The sequence below is a fragment of the Periophthalmus magnuspinnatus genome, chromosome 23 (assembly GCF_009829125.3).
Source record: "Periophthalmus magnuspinnatus isolate fPerMag1 chromosome 23, fPerMag1.2.pri, whole genome shotgun sequence".
Lineage (NCBI taxonomy): Eukaryota > Metazoa > Chordata > Actinopteri > Gobiiformes > Gobiidae > Periophthalmus > Periophthalmus magnuspinnatus.
The window spans coordinates 9,971,909-9,989,897 of record NC_047148.1 but is presented as its reverse complement, the minus strand read 5'-3'; the positions used below and the strand labels follow the sequence as shown (position 1 = coordinate 9,989,897).

The 17,989-nt window shown below is 38.8% G+C and overlaps 1 protein-coding gene across 2 annotated transcripts in view; it reads left to right on the top strand.

Annotated features, from left to right (window-relative positions):
• The window catches only part of tafa5a (TAFA chemokine like family member 5a), a 217,133-nt gene that overhangs the window by 189,773 nt on the left and 9,371 nt on the right, over positions 1–17,989 (top strand). For both annotated transcript variants that reach the window (XM_033990385.2, XM_033990384.2), the window contains exons 3-4: positions 492–619; positions 16,382–16,569. In XM_033990385.2, coding sequence (XP_033846276.1) covers positions 492–619; positions 16,382–16,390 — 137 coding nt within the window. In that variant the 3' untranslated portion in view covers positions 16,391–16,569. The remainder of the gene's footprint in view (positions 1–491; positions 620–16,381; positions 16,570–17,989) is intronic.

The window sequence follows — 17,989 nt, the reverse complement described above, 5'->3', positions numbered from 1 at the left end:
TTTGCTGTGCGGGAGACGCGGCTTGGAGGAGATCGATTGACGGTGGTCTGCAGTGCCTTGGCCGGTCGGGACGCAGAACATAGTGCACGTTTATACATTATTAAAATATGCTTGTAGAATTGCACTGGAAAAATACGGGAAACAGCAAGACCACGATAGGGCGAGGTCAAAGGAGCAACATGGAGACAAGTAAGAGTCAGGTTTGTGAAGACGTAAGCCACAATAGGTTGGTTTTTTATGATTTTCAGTGCAATAAACACATCCAAAATGAAAAAAAAAACATGCTTTTATGCCGAGTTTGGGGTAAAAAGTGGGGTTTAAAGTTGTATGAGTGTCTTCCATCAGCTCGGCATTATTAATGATGCAAAATGCTACTTGTCTTTTTGAGATGTGCCGTTTTACTCACTACACATGAGTATATTTCACAGTTTTGTTCACCCAGTTATCTTTTTCCCCGACCATAATCTTGTGTGCTTGTGTCTCCCCTGCAGCCAGCATCGTTCGGAAGAGGCAGTGGTGTGAGATGGTGCCGTGTTTGGAGGACGAGGGTTGCGACCTGTTAGTCAATAAATCTGGCTGGACTTGTACACAGCCCGGAGGAAGAGTCAAAACCACCACGGTGAGTCCGGCATCCTTTAATCTCTGCTGCAGGCTCCGATATAACTACCAGTGAACCTTCAGAGGAAAGGCTACTATAACAGGGCACTGATCAGCAAAATAAAGAATCTACGAGTATTTTGGTAGTGCTTAAAAAAAGGGTTCAACAGTTCCTCTTGAATAGAAAGGCGAAATGTCTTTAACTCTTCAAATTTACTCCCGTTTTGGATATTGTCATGATATTAAACGGCATTGAACTATATTACCAAGATTCCCTTTAATCTCTAATTAGTTTATTTACTAGTCGACAGCGATTATCTTAAATTAGGCTCCCTCCTAAAGTAAATCGTAGCACAGACTTGCATGCAGTGAACAGTCAGGTATTCTTCGAAAGTTTGCACACGTCTTCCTGTTTTGAAATGAATAATGATTTTAAATTTTAAATAGCAATTTCAGTTTTCGGTTTCATTGAGTCGTGCAACCTCATTTGCTCCTTTCATGAGATTTGTGTACAGACTTTTTTGTTAAATGTCAATTATTTAAAATCCCTGCGCTCTTTCATCCACTCAAATCATCAAATATTAAACAACTGAAGGAATAAGTAAAATACACACACACACGCGCACACACACAGAACATGTAAACAAGGTGGCATCATCTTACTTTACTTCTGTTGGTTTGGTGTTACGTTTTATAAATATAAAAGTGTTGGCTGGAAGTTCACCTGAAGTCTCTCACTCTCCCACTGCGTTGAAGAGGTGTAAACAGCTCTGCCTCTTGTCTGCTGTCTATAACATAGCAATTAAAGGGTCTGGGTGAGGTGATGTTGCACAACAGAGGCAGGCCACACAGCTGCCCTCACTGTAAATGTCACTGTGGACCGCTGGGCTTATGCTTATGTCACTGTGTAGTCATCTGCTGACTAACTTGTTTTGCCTTCTCGCTGAAACGCTGATGGATAAACAGGAAGCTTGGTGCAATGTTTTGTTACCTTTGCCCCGTGGTGTCTGAGTGGTAAGCTTAGAGTCTCCTTAGTGCTGCCCTTTTACACATTTTTCAAACCAAGGGAGGACGTGATAGTTGAGTTTTTCTACCTGGTGATTAGTTTACAAACAGTTTACGGATTTTTATTTTTTTTATTTGTTAAATGTAGCTGTTAACTTGAAAACTACCTCTAAATGACATCACTTAACCCTATAGCATTGGGTGCTATCGCCGCCTATAGACTCACGGTTGCGGACTTTCCATTACCGTAACTCCGCAACCAATTGTGCTATCGAATTCAAACAGCATCTCAAAGCAGAGGCATTGGGCTCTTTTAAGAACTGAGCGCATTATAGACCATTATAGCTCACCTAGACTTTTTTTCTTTTTTCAGCCATAAAAAAAAATCAAGGTAAACGGAATATCAGCATGTACTGCCTTTTTCACACAACTACCTCTATTTTACACATCCATCCCTATTTTTCCTTTAATGCATCAAATAACTGCGCTCTGATTGGTCATCTTCGAGAGACAACGTAAGCACATTACCGTAATGACAGTAACATATTTAAAGAGTCCCGTGCGTCTGCTTTGAAATGTCGTTTGAATTTAGATGATAGCACAATTGGTTGCGGAGTTACGTTAATGGAAAGTCCGGAACTGTGAGTCTATTGGCAGCGATAACATCCGACGCTATAGAGTTAAACGTGTGTGAATGAAACAAAACACATGAGGTAACAACATTATAAAATGTCTTAAATCTCGCAAGAGTCAAATTTGCATAATGTAGAACCTCTAAAATAGTTAAGTTCTCATTTAATTTAGTTCTTAGGTATAATTTTGTAGAGTTCTGGATCGGATCAATATGGTTCTTCTATTGCTGTCTTAGTGTATTTTTGACCTGGCGTAAACCTGAGCATATATGTCCTCCTGCGTCCAGTCTGGTCACAAGTTCAAACTGCATGTCATTTGTTATCATTAAACAGCAGATAGGCCACACACACAAGACACAACATGTACATGCCATCATTTATTATACCTGACACATGAGAGCGCTCACACGGCCTAGATGCAAATGTGGTCAGCCTTATACAGCAGTGGTGGTTTAAGCCTATGCATTCTATAATAGTGAACGGCATTCATCTGAAACTCTCAATTCTGTAAAGAGTTCAATCAATTTTGGTCACCTCCAGAAAAGTATCGCTTACTCCCACGACTCATTCAATAGAGAAACAATATAATCTTAACGTTATGCTTAATTTTGTTTATATTAGACCTCACTGTGTTCAGAGCATAAACTGTGTATATAAATGGACATAGCTAATGTGCTAGCCGCCGCATTCTAAACAGGAAGTGCTCATGGGTGCGTTTCTGGCTCCATCAGCTCCAATTCACTTTACATTGAAAAATTGTCACTCCTGTCTCTGTAACTGCTGCAGTGAGCCTCGCCATTTTGGTCTTAAAGTGTTTGTATTAACCCGCTCTACACGATCCTGGTATTTTTTCACTATATTTTGCCATTATCTCTGTCAATCAAGATGTGAACATTAAGGTGCCTTCTTTCCCAGAGGTTGCTCTTGCTAGCGGTAGCAACAGGTTTGATTGACAACGTTGCTAAGCGCCCTCTTCCTGCTAAACCAATGGTGCAATCGGGAAAGGGCGTTATGGTTCAGAGGGATATTTGGTTGGTTAGTGCTTCCTGTAGTAGGCGGGAATAGATACAGGTGGTGGAGGTAATTAACAATGAAGAGTTTACAGCTCAGATTTCAAAACCTTTTTTTATTCAAATGAAATGTGATTGAATGTGGTAATTCAGTCATAGAATAGGGTTTGGAATTATAGCAGGTAGCATTTTGTAACTTGAGGTGATAAATTGGTATAAGATTATGCTTCAGGGGTTTGTGTTATACTATTCCTTGCACTGGTCTGTTTTACTTAAGTTTTAGTTTAGCGCTAAAGGCTCTCAGGAGTTTTCTCTTGTAACTGTAACATGGTTAAGTGAGCTGGTTATCCACTAGAATGGTGTGTTGCTCTGGGCACACTTATAAAAGTAAATAATGGGTTCTTTCTGACCATGAAATCCCAACTTCAGTCAATGCTGGGGAATAAAGTACCCTTGAAACCATTTGCCTTCTCCTCCAAAATCCATACCAGTTTTTTCATAAATCTTCTGCCTCTATCCTTTAGGCTTTTTACTTCATTTTCAATCTCAAAGCTTGCTGTAATTTTCCTCTGACCAATTTTGAATTCCCGCACAGCGCACATCTATTTATTGGAGCTTGGAACAGACCTAAAGAAGAATCGGTTGTTGCGGAATATGGCTGAAATATTGTGTCTTGCTCGCTTTTGCCTAATCCTTCTAGGCACATGAATACAAAATGATTTACACTATTGGTCTGTAACCCTTTTGCATTTTGATGAATCCAAAACACGTGTTCCCATTATGCAGTACCTTATATCGCCCATGTCCACTCCGGCCTATACATAGGTCCCTCTCCTTCTGTCAGAACACGTCTCATATGCAGGGAGTGACAGGTATTCCTTGCTTGCTTCATTGGACGCTTTGCGCTGGGTGACAGCCAGTCAAAATGGCCGACAGCTCAGCGCACTCATCTGTGTCTGTGTGTGAGAGTGTGTTCAAGCAGCCTTCACTGTCAAGTATTCAGATCACTGGCAATCAGCAGCACAGGTCATTGTTCACAAAGCTTCTTTAAAATTGTAATTCATTTTACAGACAGGGTGGCCATGAGACTGCACCCTGTAGATATTCTAGCCGAGATGAGTAAAGACTTGCATGTAAAAAAAGTGTAACAACTTAAAAAATGAGGTTTTAGATTAAATATTGAATTGTTATGCCAATTGTGTTTTTCTTCAGCTTGAATTGATGGACCATGACCCAACCTTTTATGTGCAAGAAGATAGATGGAGGATAATGATTTGTTTTGCATTTGTGGTTTTAATGGTTTCTTCCACTTTTATCACTTTCAATCACATCTGCAAAGTCACAAAGGTTCAGTAAAGGAAGGAATTGTCATGAAGAGAAATTCCATATGCAGCTATAATGTCAAACATGTGGGTGTCCTTGCTGCTTCACAAATATGCGTAATGTAAATAGTTTTGAAGGTTGCAGCTGATTAATAGTATTACATCAGTGGCTGGTGTTGTCATGATACTACAATTTCAAACTCAATTTCGATATTAAAGACTAGATTTGACAACCAGCACTGATTCTGATACCCAAATGATCATTTTTTAAATCTCTTTTTTTGGACATATGTCAAGAAAACTCTGTTCTCGATGCGCTGATTACCATAAAGACAGAAAAGAAAGAAAGCACACAAACAAAGAGCTTCGCATCTCTGTTTTTCATTCCAGTTACACAGGGTTTTTGTTTTCATCACATGTTGGTTTCGCACACAAAATATAAGCATAATTTTATTCACAACATAGCTTTATTTATGTTACCATGTGGTCTAACTATGTCTGATAAAACTTCTGACAGTCCTAGTGGCTGGTTAGCGCTGTCCTACCTTAGTCCTGGTTAAAGCTTGCTACACACTACAAGATAGTGTGCCTGATTTAGGACCCAATTTGCTTCTCCCTGACTTAGGATCACCACGGCAACAGCCAATAAAACAGCGTCTGTGGCAGATGGAGTGACGGACACAGAGGCGAAAGATACAAACTCAGGAAATGTCGAAAAATAATGTAAAAACGACTTTATTACTCCTCTCTTGTAAAGTAATTAACCTGCAGCATTGTCATCCATATTATCCATTAGAATGTGTCCTCTGCAAATAATAATAATGTTTGAAGAGTTGTTTAAAAAGTAAAAACATGAGAGTAGTACCTCATGTGTGTCTGTTTAGGATCGCTGCAGATTAGCGATGGTAACTCTACTTCCTATATCATTTATCGCCAGCCTTCTGTTGATTAAAACGCATTTATCCAAACTACTTCACCCCATTTCTCAAATAATAATGACACGGTTTTGACTTGCATCCAAACTAGAAGTGCAGTGTTCTGATCTTCTGAAACACTTTAGAGTCTCAAGGTGAGTTGCTTTACTCTAGACAGAAAACAGCTGACGCGAGGTGCGCTCACAACTTTTAGCTTGTAGTGTGCGGTCTCTTCACTGTCATATCCCGCTACAGAGATTCTCATCCGATTCTCTTTGTGTCTGTGGTCTGTGCTTTTAGTCGCATGTTTAAAAATAGTTTGACTGAACAATGCTCTAGTGTGTGGTGGGCCAAAGACTCATTTATTTCAGTCTGTCTTCCTGGTTTACTCCTCTTTTAATCCAGATTGGTGTTTGTTACAATAAATAAAGGATGCTGCATGGCCACTGCAATGTCAAACATGTGTGTCCTTGCTGGTTGATAAGTGTGCAACCTAAAATGCATTAAGGTTAGAGCCGATTTGAAGCATTACATAAGTTTCTTATTATCTGCACCCGGAGGACATCGGCAAGCAAAACAAAACTAGTGCAGTCTCTCACTTCCATTATAAATGCACTTGAATAACCGTTTTCGAGATTAGATCTGAGCAGCAGCCCCACCTCCTGTGTGTAAACCAGTGAGCATGTCCCATATATCTCTCCGTTGTTATAACAGAACTTACACAAACATATGCCATTCATTGGATTGCATTTGTCTGATTCATAACAATCATGAGGTAAATGCTTGTTTTTGATAAACTACCATAGCATGGTATCAGTAGTGTTTTACCCAGGGGTGATATGGGGAAAAAATAATCAATTTTTTTCCTCATATTGATTCACCTCAGTTTTTCTTCTTTGATCTTTTTCCACCTTACTGAAAACAGGTGGATTCAGGTGGACTTCAGCTTTAAAACATGTATGCGGTACAGCTATTGACAGAAACGTTGTCCGTGCACTAAATTAGGTGAGAAAATACTTGTTTACTTTTCCTAACTAATAAAAAGCACAAGAGGAGAGATTGTGCAAATTTAAGGTTGTGAAAGGCAAGGACATGTGAGGAAACATGTGGCTCTGGCTCAGAGTTTTCACCTAAACAAGACAGCAGTCCCTCCTCTGCAGTGCCGCATGTTTTTTACCACAGGACTGGCTGTAGAGCTGTTTATTAAAATACATTTGCCTTATCATCGCTTATCAAGCTTATATCGCGACCTATCGAGCTTTCAATTTTTGGCACAGTCCTAGTTTTACCTCTACTTATTTCTTTTATATGCAGATTATTTTCTTTTGTCAGTATAATAGTATTTGCATGTGATAATAATTATGCCTTGTACTTGTAATATGCTTTAGAGACTTGCCAAAGCCTCTCACTATACTACATACTATAAATTATGACTATATACTACACTATATAGTCATAATTTATTCACTCCATGTACCCGGTGGTTGTAGCCACTATTGTAGTCACAGCTGCCCTGAGGTAGACTAATGGAAATGAGGCAGCTAATCTGTGCAATTGACCCTGCCGATTACAATCATTCATGCGCATACCACATTCATACTCAGCGAGGTGAGTCGAGGTAATCTTTCCTAAGAATACAACAACAGGACTTTCAAGCTGGAATCCAACCTCTGACCTGAACTACTGTTGCCCTACCAGACGCTGCTTTAGTGTAGATGTGGATTTGAAAGGAAACATTTACTTTAGTCATACCTTTTATTGGAAGAATTTATTGGAAGAATTTACTGAAATGGACAATTCATCCTCCTGTGATGAGGATGAATTGTCCATTTCAGTATAGCATTGAAACTTTAAAAAATATTGCAAAATGTGTTCCTCTTTCTGAGTCTCTTTTGCCAAAGCAACCTTCAAATGGTGTTCTTTATTGGACATGTTCATGCTCCCCTTATATCTGACCATGTACTGGACAGTACATGTCATTGCTGTCCATAACATCATGTATGGATTTTTTCGAGGCCAGTCTCCGTACAGATGCACAAAGATTGATATGTGCATTGCTTACAGTTGACAGTGATGTTTTGAGTGAGGTGACTTTTATAAACAAGGTAGGAGTCTCAAAGGCACACATAAGCAATATTACAGCCAGAGGTCTTTATTTAAAGCAAACCTATTATGCAAAATCGACTTTTCAGAGCTTTTAACTATATATAGTTGTTTCCCCTTCTCATTTACCCTCTCAAAGTTGTTTTTGGAGCGATTCATGCATATTTGAGCAATCTTTAATCGCTAATTTAAGACAGTATAGTGCCAATCAATCCCCATTTTCACACACACACCGACTGCTGTCTACTTAGTTCGTTCTTGAATTTATTTTCTTAATCGATGGTACGCATAGGATTTGGCAGTGTTGTGTAGTCATTTTGGTACAAATGAAAAAGAATCTGCTACTCGCTAGTATGATAGGAGGGACTGACAGCTACACGGCTCTTTGTTGTAATGACGTTTAAGGCGACATCAGCTCCAATTGAGCACCACAGTTTTATAATGAGGACGTCAGTCAATATTGTGATTTAAAATGATGATCTACGGATATATATAACTATATAGCAGACACAAGCACAATCCTTTTTTTGCAGTGCTTTAAAAAATGTACTTGTTTATATTTAAAGGTGCTCTCTTCGGTTTAATACCAAACTGTGGAACATTCCAGTGGTATTCAGGTGGCGGACCCCCCACCAGAAAAGTTACAATGTATTTAGGTAATTTTTATTTACTGATATAGGCTGACCTGACTGACTATTAGTCTTAGTTTGGCGCTGAGGTCTTGTGTAGAACTGCTTTAAAAATAAAAATATAATATAATAATAATAATATTGTATTTATTTATTTTTTTTACCCACTCTACTCTGCCGTCTCCACCTTACCCCATCCAAAATCACCAACATATCACACGCACAGATACACACACAACTGTCTTGCATTATATTAAAAAAAAACAAAAAAACTTCTTAGGTCTTTGAGATAAGTTGAATTGGACACCTCATATTTTCCGCAGTGGTGCTTGATGCACAAATGTTGAGGACCACAGCCTTATAATTGATTTCTGAGAGTGTCTTTGCTCTTGTATGACAGCCCGGTCCTCTCGGAGCTCCTTGGATGAACCATCTCCAGCCAATAGCAGTGCAAATGAGCCCCTGGGATCACATAATGAAACATTAATTGTGCCCGGACACTTGTGCCTGTCCATTACTGACCGCTTTATTTTCGCTGTGTTCTACATAAAAGCTACGTCTGCCAAAATGAGTGACTTATGGCAGCCCACACACTCAGCGAACGGACGGAGAATCACTCACACTGCTAAATGACTTCTGCCTCCTCTCTGTACTCCAATGCCTCTCTCCTTAGTTTCTATGGTAACGGGCCTTCATTTTAGTTTGTAGGACAAGCAAAATGACATAGAACTGAGATACAGTGTGTTTTCTCTGAGCTGTAGAGCACAAATAACATTTGAGCAGCAGAAACCAATAACAGCTGGTTCCAGGGCAACAGCTGCAGTGCACACTGGTTTATGTGCAGATGAGGCGGTCTGATGTGGACACTGTTAACATCAACGCCCACAAATCTGTCCAGAAGCTTTAGAACGGCACTTAACAATGCTCTCTTGTCTCCCTTCACTTTGAATATTAAAATGTCATAAAACACACTAACACTTAAGTTTAGGTGCTTCGTATTAATAGATAACTAGGCGAAATTACATACGTCTTTCTATTTGTTAGTATTTATTGCGTCTGTGGCCATGCATTTCATTAATACATCATTATATTACTACCATTAATGTTCAAAAAAATAACTAACTAGGTCCTAAATGTTATAAATATTAATATTATAAGTATTATATGTATAAATATTAACTAACAGCTGATTAGTGTAGCAATTACGACTTAGTTTTCGATTAATATATGGTCTCTTAACTATAAGTGTTACCAAGTGCAGACTATACATGAATAATACAGACAACCCCTTAAAAAGTAACACTCAAAGTTAAACAAGATAAGAGAAAATCACATGATCTTATTTTGTAACATGAATAGCAACACTTTAGAGCTACGCCGACTCTCTGAACAGCATGAAAATCTAGCCGAGGAAGCGTCACTATGCACATTTACATACACTTTACATCACATTTAGCTCAGTTCAACAGTGCTTTTGTCACAGCAGTCATTTTCAACTCTGCCTCTTCTTCATCCCTGCCTGTCTCCTGTGGGACGTGCCCTCCAACACATTGGACTAACACATCAAACCTCCCTCCAGTGGCCTCCCTCTGTGCCTCCACATGGGGCAGCACTGAGCGGGGCAAAGCCAACGCGCCTTACAGAGGGAAAGAGGGCTCCAGCGGTGACAAAGATAAGAAACTATTGTGAGCAAAGGCAGAAGTGAGAGAGGAAGGAGATTATTAGAGAAAACAGCAGAAATGGAAGACAGGAACATGAGTCACTGTGAGCTATGGCAATATGTTTAAATCATATAAAGACAATACTCACATAATTATATTTCTAATTACAGCAATTACAGCATGTGTGTGTTTTGTATGGCACGATTTTTGCTATTTCTGCAACTTTAAAGTCACCATATCTAACTTGTTTTTTTGTTTTTGTTTGTTTTCATCTCATCTTGGTTGCGTTTGTTGCACTGAAAAATGTAGAAAAAAACATCTGTTCTTACGCTGAGTGGGTTTGCATTTCCACAAACTCGATTCTTATTTGGCCTGGAGGAGGAGTTTCCATGGAAATGTCGTTCCTTTGGCTATAATCCTCCACAATGTAGCATAAAATGTATCTCCATGGAGCATGTTCGGAAATATGGTTTTAACTTGCCACAGAATCATGCACCTCAAGAAATCACACACTGTACCTTTAAATATTTGTAATTTGAATTGTATTACCGTGTATTCTTTAGCTCTTTGTTATTTTATTGCAATGTGTAAACTACTGTGCCCAACTAATTCCCCTTGTAGATCAATAACTAGTCTATAAAGCTGTTTCCAAAATGTTTTGCATTTAAAATATTACATCATAGAATTTTCACATAACTTATTTACTGACTACTTTGACTACTTTTCACTTAAGAAAAGATAACTCACTGAACACAGACTGTATCTGTTCTTAAGCAATCTGTTGAATACACACTGTGGTATATATTTGCGGCCTAAGTTTTAGTTTGTATCGCCTTATTCATGAAGGAGTGTTACTTCTGTGCCGTTCGCTCCTCAACACATTTCCTCGAATACTGAAATATCGCTATAATTTGCTCTCTCATAACAGGTTTATAGTCATAGCCTTTATTGCTATCCTGGTTTGGTCTTTTGCAATAAAATTCCCCCAAAAGACCATTTCAAACCAGACCGACAAGGCAGGGATGGCAACAAAAATGTGAAGTATCCAGGTCCAAATGATAGGTTCCATTACACGGCTGCTGATTGAGCTATTTAGACTGAACAGAGAGCTATGAGACCAAGTGGCCCTGACTGAGGGGAGACCGTGATTACTGTAATCAAGACTATTTCACAGACCAGACAAGAGGTGACGACAGAAGACACCTAATTGACACATGCTGACGAAGTGACACAAACAGGGGAACGGGTGCAGACAGCTAAGGACACGTGCAAGGAAAGGTTCAAAAGTGCCAAGACACGAATGGGACAGACTATAAAATGTGATGAGTTTGATGTGTTAGCCTTCAGTAAATGTGTTAGTCTGCGATGCCTACGTGGACTGGGTTTATAGCACCTTTTGAGATACTGAAGAAGCGATTTGGACGAGCGGCGAAACGTCTTCACTCCAACAACGTTTTGTCCAGTTGATAGATTTAACTTTGGCTTTTACTATGGATCAGACCTGGACGACTGAGGGATTACACACCTTTAAAGATACTCACAGTACGTATTCGTTCAGTCCCCCACCCACACATTTGCAAAGGCTAATATACTTATAAGATATATAGATCAGTGGGGAAGCAAACTAGTAAGGATGGATGTCTTTGAGTTGTTTTCTAGCCATAAAACACATTAAAACTACCATCTGTAATTAGCCAACCCACCCCCGTTGTATTCTCACATATCACCACTAGATGCTGTTGTGGAAATAAGACTCCTTTACAGGCTCTGATGAATGTTAAAGCAAAGACAAAGGGTTTATTTCTTGCAAGAAGTAAGTCCGACAGCATCTCACCCTAATGTCAGACCCCGAATGTTGGAAATCACCAGGTTTATATAGTTTGAGATGAACCAGAGGACGTACATTTCAAAGTAAGGATGTGATACTCCTGCTGAGGTGTGGTCAGACAAGCTCCTGGAGGCGTTTATGAGCGTGATCACCTCGAGAGTCAAAACAATACAAGGATCTCAACGCCAACTGTTTGGTCCGATTGCATCTATCAGCACATACATTATAAATACTAATATACTGTATGTGCTGATATCTAGATTAGCATTCAAAAGGGAACAAAAGGGTTTACATGAACAGTTTTCTAACACTGTCGTTGACTACCAAACCAAATACGTTTTAGTTACAAGACCAAGTGATTTCTAAAAGGTAAAATAATATCACAATCACATCACATTTTAATTTCCTTTACAATGCTATCTAGGTTACTGCAGTCTGATTGTGTGTCACCTTTGTCCCGACAAAAGAAAACCAGAGAGTATGAATAAAGGCCAGGTGAGAGGAGGCAGGAGGGAGAACAGGTTTGACATCTGCCATCTACTGAAAAAAACAAAAACAAAACAAAAATCAAATAAATGTACGGATACTTGCTTTAAGATAAGTAAGCAGCGGTTAACATCTCCATGGAGACAAGCAGGTAGCAAACCCTCCACCATAAAAGTTGCCTTTAAAATAAACTTTTAAATGGAACAAAAAGGACAGATATTCACATAGTTTTCCAAGTGCACTTAATACACAGTAGAACATTTTACATAAGGATCACAGTCTGCGTGTGAAGCTGGAGAAACATTACTGAAATTATGGCCATTACAAAAGACAACCAGACAGCAGAAGGCAGAGACATCAGGCTTATTTTAATGATTTTGACGAAAGCTATTACCAATGACCTTTCTGCTAATGCTGAAAAGCGTTGCACATTGGTTTACTGAACATCGCTGCTGACTTTTCCTGCAAATGCGTTGATATATTGATAAACACCGCACTAAGCTGACAAACCCCCGTCATAATTTTGAGGTAACAGGAATCAATTACTGTTCTAAAAGTTACGCAATGTTACTTTAAACCATGCTTTTCTACAGCCAATCCCCAAGTCATTGCTTTTTAGCCATTTCTACATTTGCCAGTGACAGCATGTGTTCAGTGTAGGGACAAAAACACTTTCAATGGGGTTTTGTGATATTCCCTGTTCCCATTTTCAATTCCTTCTTCCACAGTTGTGTGAAGGGATCCGGCGCCCCCTCTCTTTGGATCGGGTCTGGTACCGGCCCTGGTAATTGATCCCTTTGGGCCCCGTGTATGCAGCCTACAGTCCAACAGGGCTAGAACACAATCACTACTAAGAAGACAGCTGCTTGGCCACCCTGGACATGCCAGTGGGGGGAGAGAGAGACAGTTAGCTATTAGTGCTGTCTGCCAAAGTTACACACGCACTGCATGCAGCCAACTCAGCAACACAATTCCTCTGAAGTCCTCTACTTCAGCAAAATAGTAACTTTGTATCAAACCCAGATTTAGGTTTTGAGTTTGGATACAATAATGTGCTATAATTATATAGGCACAAAATGAATTTATTATTATTTTTTTTTTTTTATCAAATGTATCATGTAATTTGAATCATTATTGCTATTTATAATCAGAATAATGTTGAGACTCTATTATCATGCAGATTATAAATATACTTGAAGTGAACATTTTAAAACATTAAAATCACAGAAGAAATAGTGGTTGGTAAGAAAAAATGTTGACCCTATTTAATTATATTTTATCACTTTTGATTTTGATGAGTTATTATGAGTTATTATAACTTTTCTAATGTGTCACCTGCCTGTTTCCATGGAGATGCTATTACTTTGCTATCACGCTTGTGTTTATTTATAAAAAAAAAAAAAAAAAATCCTTAAAAATTTAGCTTTCTTACTGTGAGTATAGGGTCGCCTCGCCACAGATTTGACCTGTAACTTGGTCGGATGCAGATAGCCATATAGTCATACTGTGGAAAATTTCATGCAAAGCAATAACATCTACATGGAGAGCAGACAGCTCCCTCCACCAGAGAAGTTACATAGTGTACCTTTAATATATACACTTTTCATTTAACATAATTTATTTTAAAATGGCCAACATTTTTCTATATATTTCACTACTTACTATATTTTAGGATGGTGAAAAGGACAGTGGAGCTGTTACCAAAGGCGAATGGGGCACCTGGGAAACTAGACCAGTGTAGGACCAGCCGCCTGGGAGCCTGGGAGCCAGGGATTGATCTTCTAAGTGAGTTGTGCTGCTAAAAGTGGAGCCTCTGCAGAGCAGTGAAGGAGAGGCTGCCAGGTCCAGTCTAAATGTCCACACACACACCACTGGCTCACTGTCAGTGACCAGTCCATTTGGCTTCTCAGTAAGAGCAAAATGTAAAACAGGAAGTATGGGGTGTGCTCCAAATGATACCAATTAGCTGTGCTCCAGACAGTGCTGCTGCATGTCAGATTGAGTTGGAAAACAGTGTTAGAGAAGGAAGCTAAGTGATATAAAGTACATGAAGTGGAACTATGCGTCTTACTTTGGTATACAAAAATAAATGATGTTGTAGCCTTACAGAGTTTGACTTAAAGGCAGAATGGAATTTTGGAATGATTTTTTATACCACCTGCTTGTCTCCATTAAGATGCTATTTCTCAGTCTAGAATATTTTACAGCATTAAACTCACCACAGTTCAGGTTTTTTAGGAGTTAAAGCCATCTGTGAGTTTATTTACCTGTGCCCTCTGGTCTTCTTCTGTCAGGCCAAAGCTGGCACAATATCACACTGCAGTAACGTAGATCTAGCAGTGTGAGAATGTAACATGGGTTTGTCAGCCTCATTATCTAATTGCAGATTATATCTTTAAAAATCTGTAGTCGTAAATGAATAAAATCAACAAAAAATTTAATGATATACTGTAGAACATAACCATTAAGACATATATGGACAAAAGCAGATGAGAAGACCCTCCACCAGAAAAGTTACATAGTGCACCTTTATTGTCACTGTTTATGCTGTTTAGGCTTTTCAAACGTGTTCAGTGCATTTGTCTGTTGTGACTGCATGGACAGGCTATAATGATCTCCACATTTGTGCAGATGATACATTGGGTATGCAGTATAATTTGCTAGGTAGTTAATAATAATAAAGACAAAATAGATGATATATGACTAACTTTTAATAAACCTGATAAAACATGTCTTTTCTTTCAGCTTTTGAAATCCACATTCATCATTTTGAGTAATACTAGAAGTGATCTTAACTGCTACAGTAGTAGAGGATTACCAACGACCCCTGAAGGCTTTGAGTTATCAGACAAAATCAAATGATGAGACCAAAAGGAATGGGGTCTTATAGATGTGGGTCCTATGTGAAAACAGCGGGGGGCAGAGTTTAAAAGGCCATTTTATTTCAGGCTCAAACCCAATCAAAGTGGACTACCTAAGGAAGTTGTACTATAAATGAGTAGACTGAAAAATGAGTCACTTTTATACAGTGTAATTAATAGAAAGAATGGCAAAGAATGGTTTTAATATTTAAATAGAATTGCAAAAGACAAACTTCTCACTAAATTCGATAAATTCATGTTACAAAGGAACACACCATACAGCAATTCAAACTATTATATTAAAGGTTCTACATTCTGCATAATTAACTCTTTAAGCCATGTTAAAATGCTGTTACCGCCTCAAAGACAAGTTGTCTTTTGCGCCATTCACACATGTTTGTGTAACCCTGTATTATTACTCTGTCTTCATCTCCAAAGCTCAGAATGCTCTGTTTCACCTTGTGATGTCATGAAGCAGTAGTTTTCAAGTTAACAATAGAGATTCCAGGGCTGAAATCATCCAAATGATTCTAGTGAAGGTGTATGGAGTTTAAAAACACAGTGAAGCACTTCCTGTATTACCACATGACATCACAACAGCGTGCAACAGAGTGTTTTCTGTGTGAGAGAAGAATATGCAGGGTCATCAGACAGTGGAATCAGCTCAATCAGCTCCAGACAGTCTGAAATTGTCTGTAGATATTTGAATAATTTCACTAGAAATTTGAAAAACTACATTTTAGATTATCAAATGTGTCCACGTCCGTCTAGTCCATTTGTACTGTTCAGTATTCATTGAAAAACCTGTCCATAATGATTTTTTTACATTTGTATGAACTGTAGGAAACAAACTGTATTGGACATGGGGACATTTTATTGCATTAGGATTTAACTCCTAATGTTAATGATGAACTGTCTTATAATGTAATTGTAATGAAATTGTATTTTTATTATGTGTTCACGCGTCCAGGGACTGCACATGGAAAGTAGAAGTAGCTAAATCTGGTACAAATCATCTTTTCTTGTGTAAGATTAATTAATTTGCACATGGTCCCTGACAAATAAAGCATAAAGAAAGAAAGAAAGAAAGAAAGAAAGTTTGTGTGTTGAAACAATACACAACTCCAAGTGGGTTTGTGATGAGGACACAGTATTATAACATAGACCAGAAAATAGCGTAATATAATCCCGTTAAAATGTATTCTAAACACAATGAAGACATACTATCCAATATATTTAACTCATTTGTTTCTTTTCAGAGTTGTCGTACACTTAGCACATTAGAAACTGTTGAATGTTGTGATTCTGACCGGCCTCCCCTCTCTCCCCTCAGGCACTATGACGAGTCAAGAGTCCCCCAGGACGCTCTTGCACTATGGACAGCACTGATGACCCTCTGACAGACAGCCACAGACCACCCACTAGCACCAACCACCAGCACCCACACCCCCACCTGCTCCACCACTGCTCCACCCCATCTCTGGCACCGCAAACAGTTCGCAACAACCGCACCAAGGCAAGGTACACCACTAACAGAGCTGTCCAGACAATTGGATTACAACATACTTATGCATTTTGTTTGTCAGAGAATTTTAAAGTGATTAAGTGAGTCATTAATGTGTCTGAGATTGCTTCAAACGTCAAAATTGGATTCAGTATACAACATGATTAACTTATCTTTTACGTATCCTTTGAAGACCAGTGATACTAGCTTCACAGTAATAAAACTTTTAACTACTATAAATAGGAACTAGCTTGGAAATGTATGCACTTAGGCTGAGAAAACTGCAGCTACAGTGTAAGTCAGCTATCCAAATGAATATCTATTTACTCATTTATATAGATTTTAGTACGCGCGTGACTTCTTCTACAGGAGAAACAATGTATATTTCATTAAAGTTATGTAGTACTAGCTACAATTGGGAAGAAATCACCTTTAACGTTATATTTGCCTATTGATATTCAAAGGGAAAGGTTAATTCCTTACTTCATTTAATCTAAACAGAAATAAACGGCTGTGACAACGACACCTTGACTCTTCTTCTATGAAATAATAAAGGATTAAAAATGAAACAGTAATTATTTTGGTGTCCATTTTACACCTTTAGGTCATGAGTCAACAGCCGTATAGTTCATTGATCAGCAGCCGTCATGGTTGCTAGGCGATGTAACGTAAGCGACGTAACATAAGCGACGTAACGTAAACGCAGAGTACATTCCATGGCATAGGCCTGTCCCATTTCGGTACGGCATTTGCGTTCGACAGAGGCTACACGGAGGAGTACCCTCTGTTGGCTGGGTACTTCGAACAGTACGTCAAACGGTACTTCCAACAGTCCTTCAAACTGTACTTTGAAGTGTGCACCGTTGAATCGGGACACTATACGAGCCTATATCTTCATGTTTGACTTTTTTTAAATTTAGCTGAAATTCTGTCCAATGATTTGTAAAGTGCAAATTCTGTCGATACAACAACAAAATCCAGTTGGAAGCTGTTCATTATATAACCATAACAGGCGCGCTTACAGTCAAGTCAAATCTCCAACTGTAGGCATCCACAAGGAGTTCAAGCATGGCACAATGTCAGATGTCGCGTCAACATAATCCTGGACCTGTGCGCAAAGTCTCTTGGTGAATCGATTAGTTTAGCCTGTTAGCGCTAAGTCCTATGCCAGCTCAACACAACATATTACCTCACATAAATCCTGACACTCACTGGAAAAGACATACTGTTTTATATCTTCATTTAGCCTCCCATTTTTCCATAAGATCAGCAGCTCCCTGGCCAGCGTTTAACAACAGAAAATCTATATGTGCATCTTTGCCAGGAAAATGCAATGCTTTCTACCTACTTAGTTATATGTTTTCTTTTATTTTCTTACTGGCATGACTTGTATAACGTCTTGAAAATGTCATGATCTGCAGTGGGATAAAACAAGGC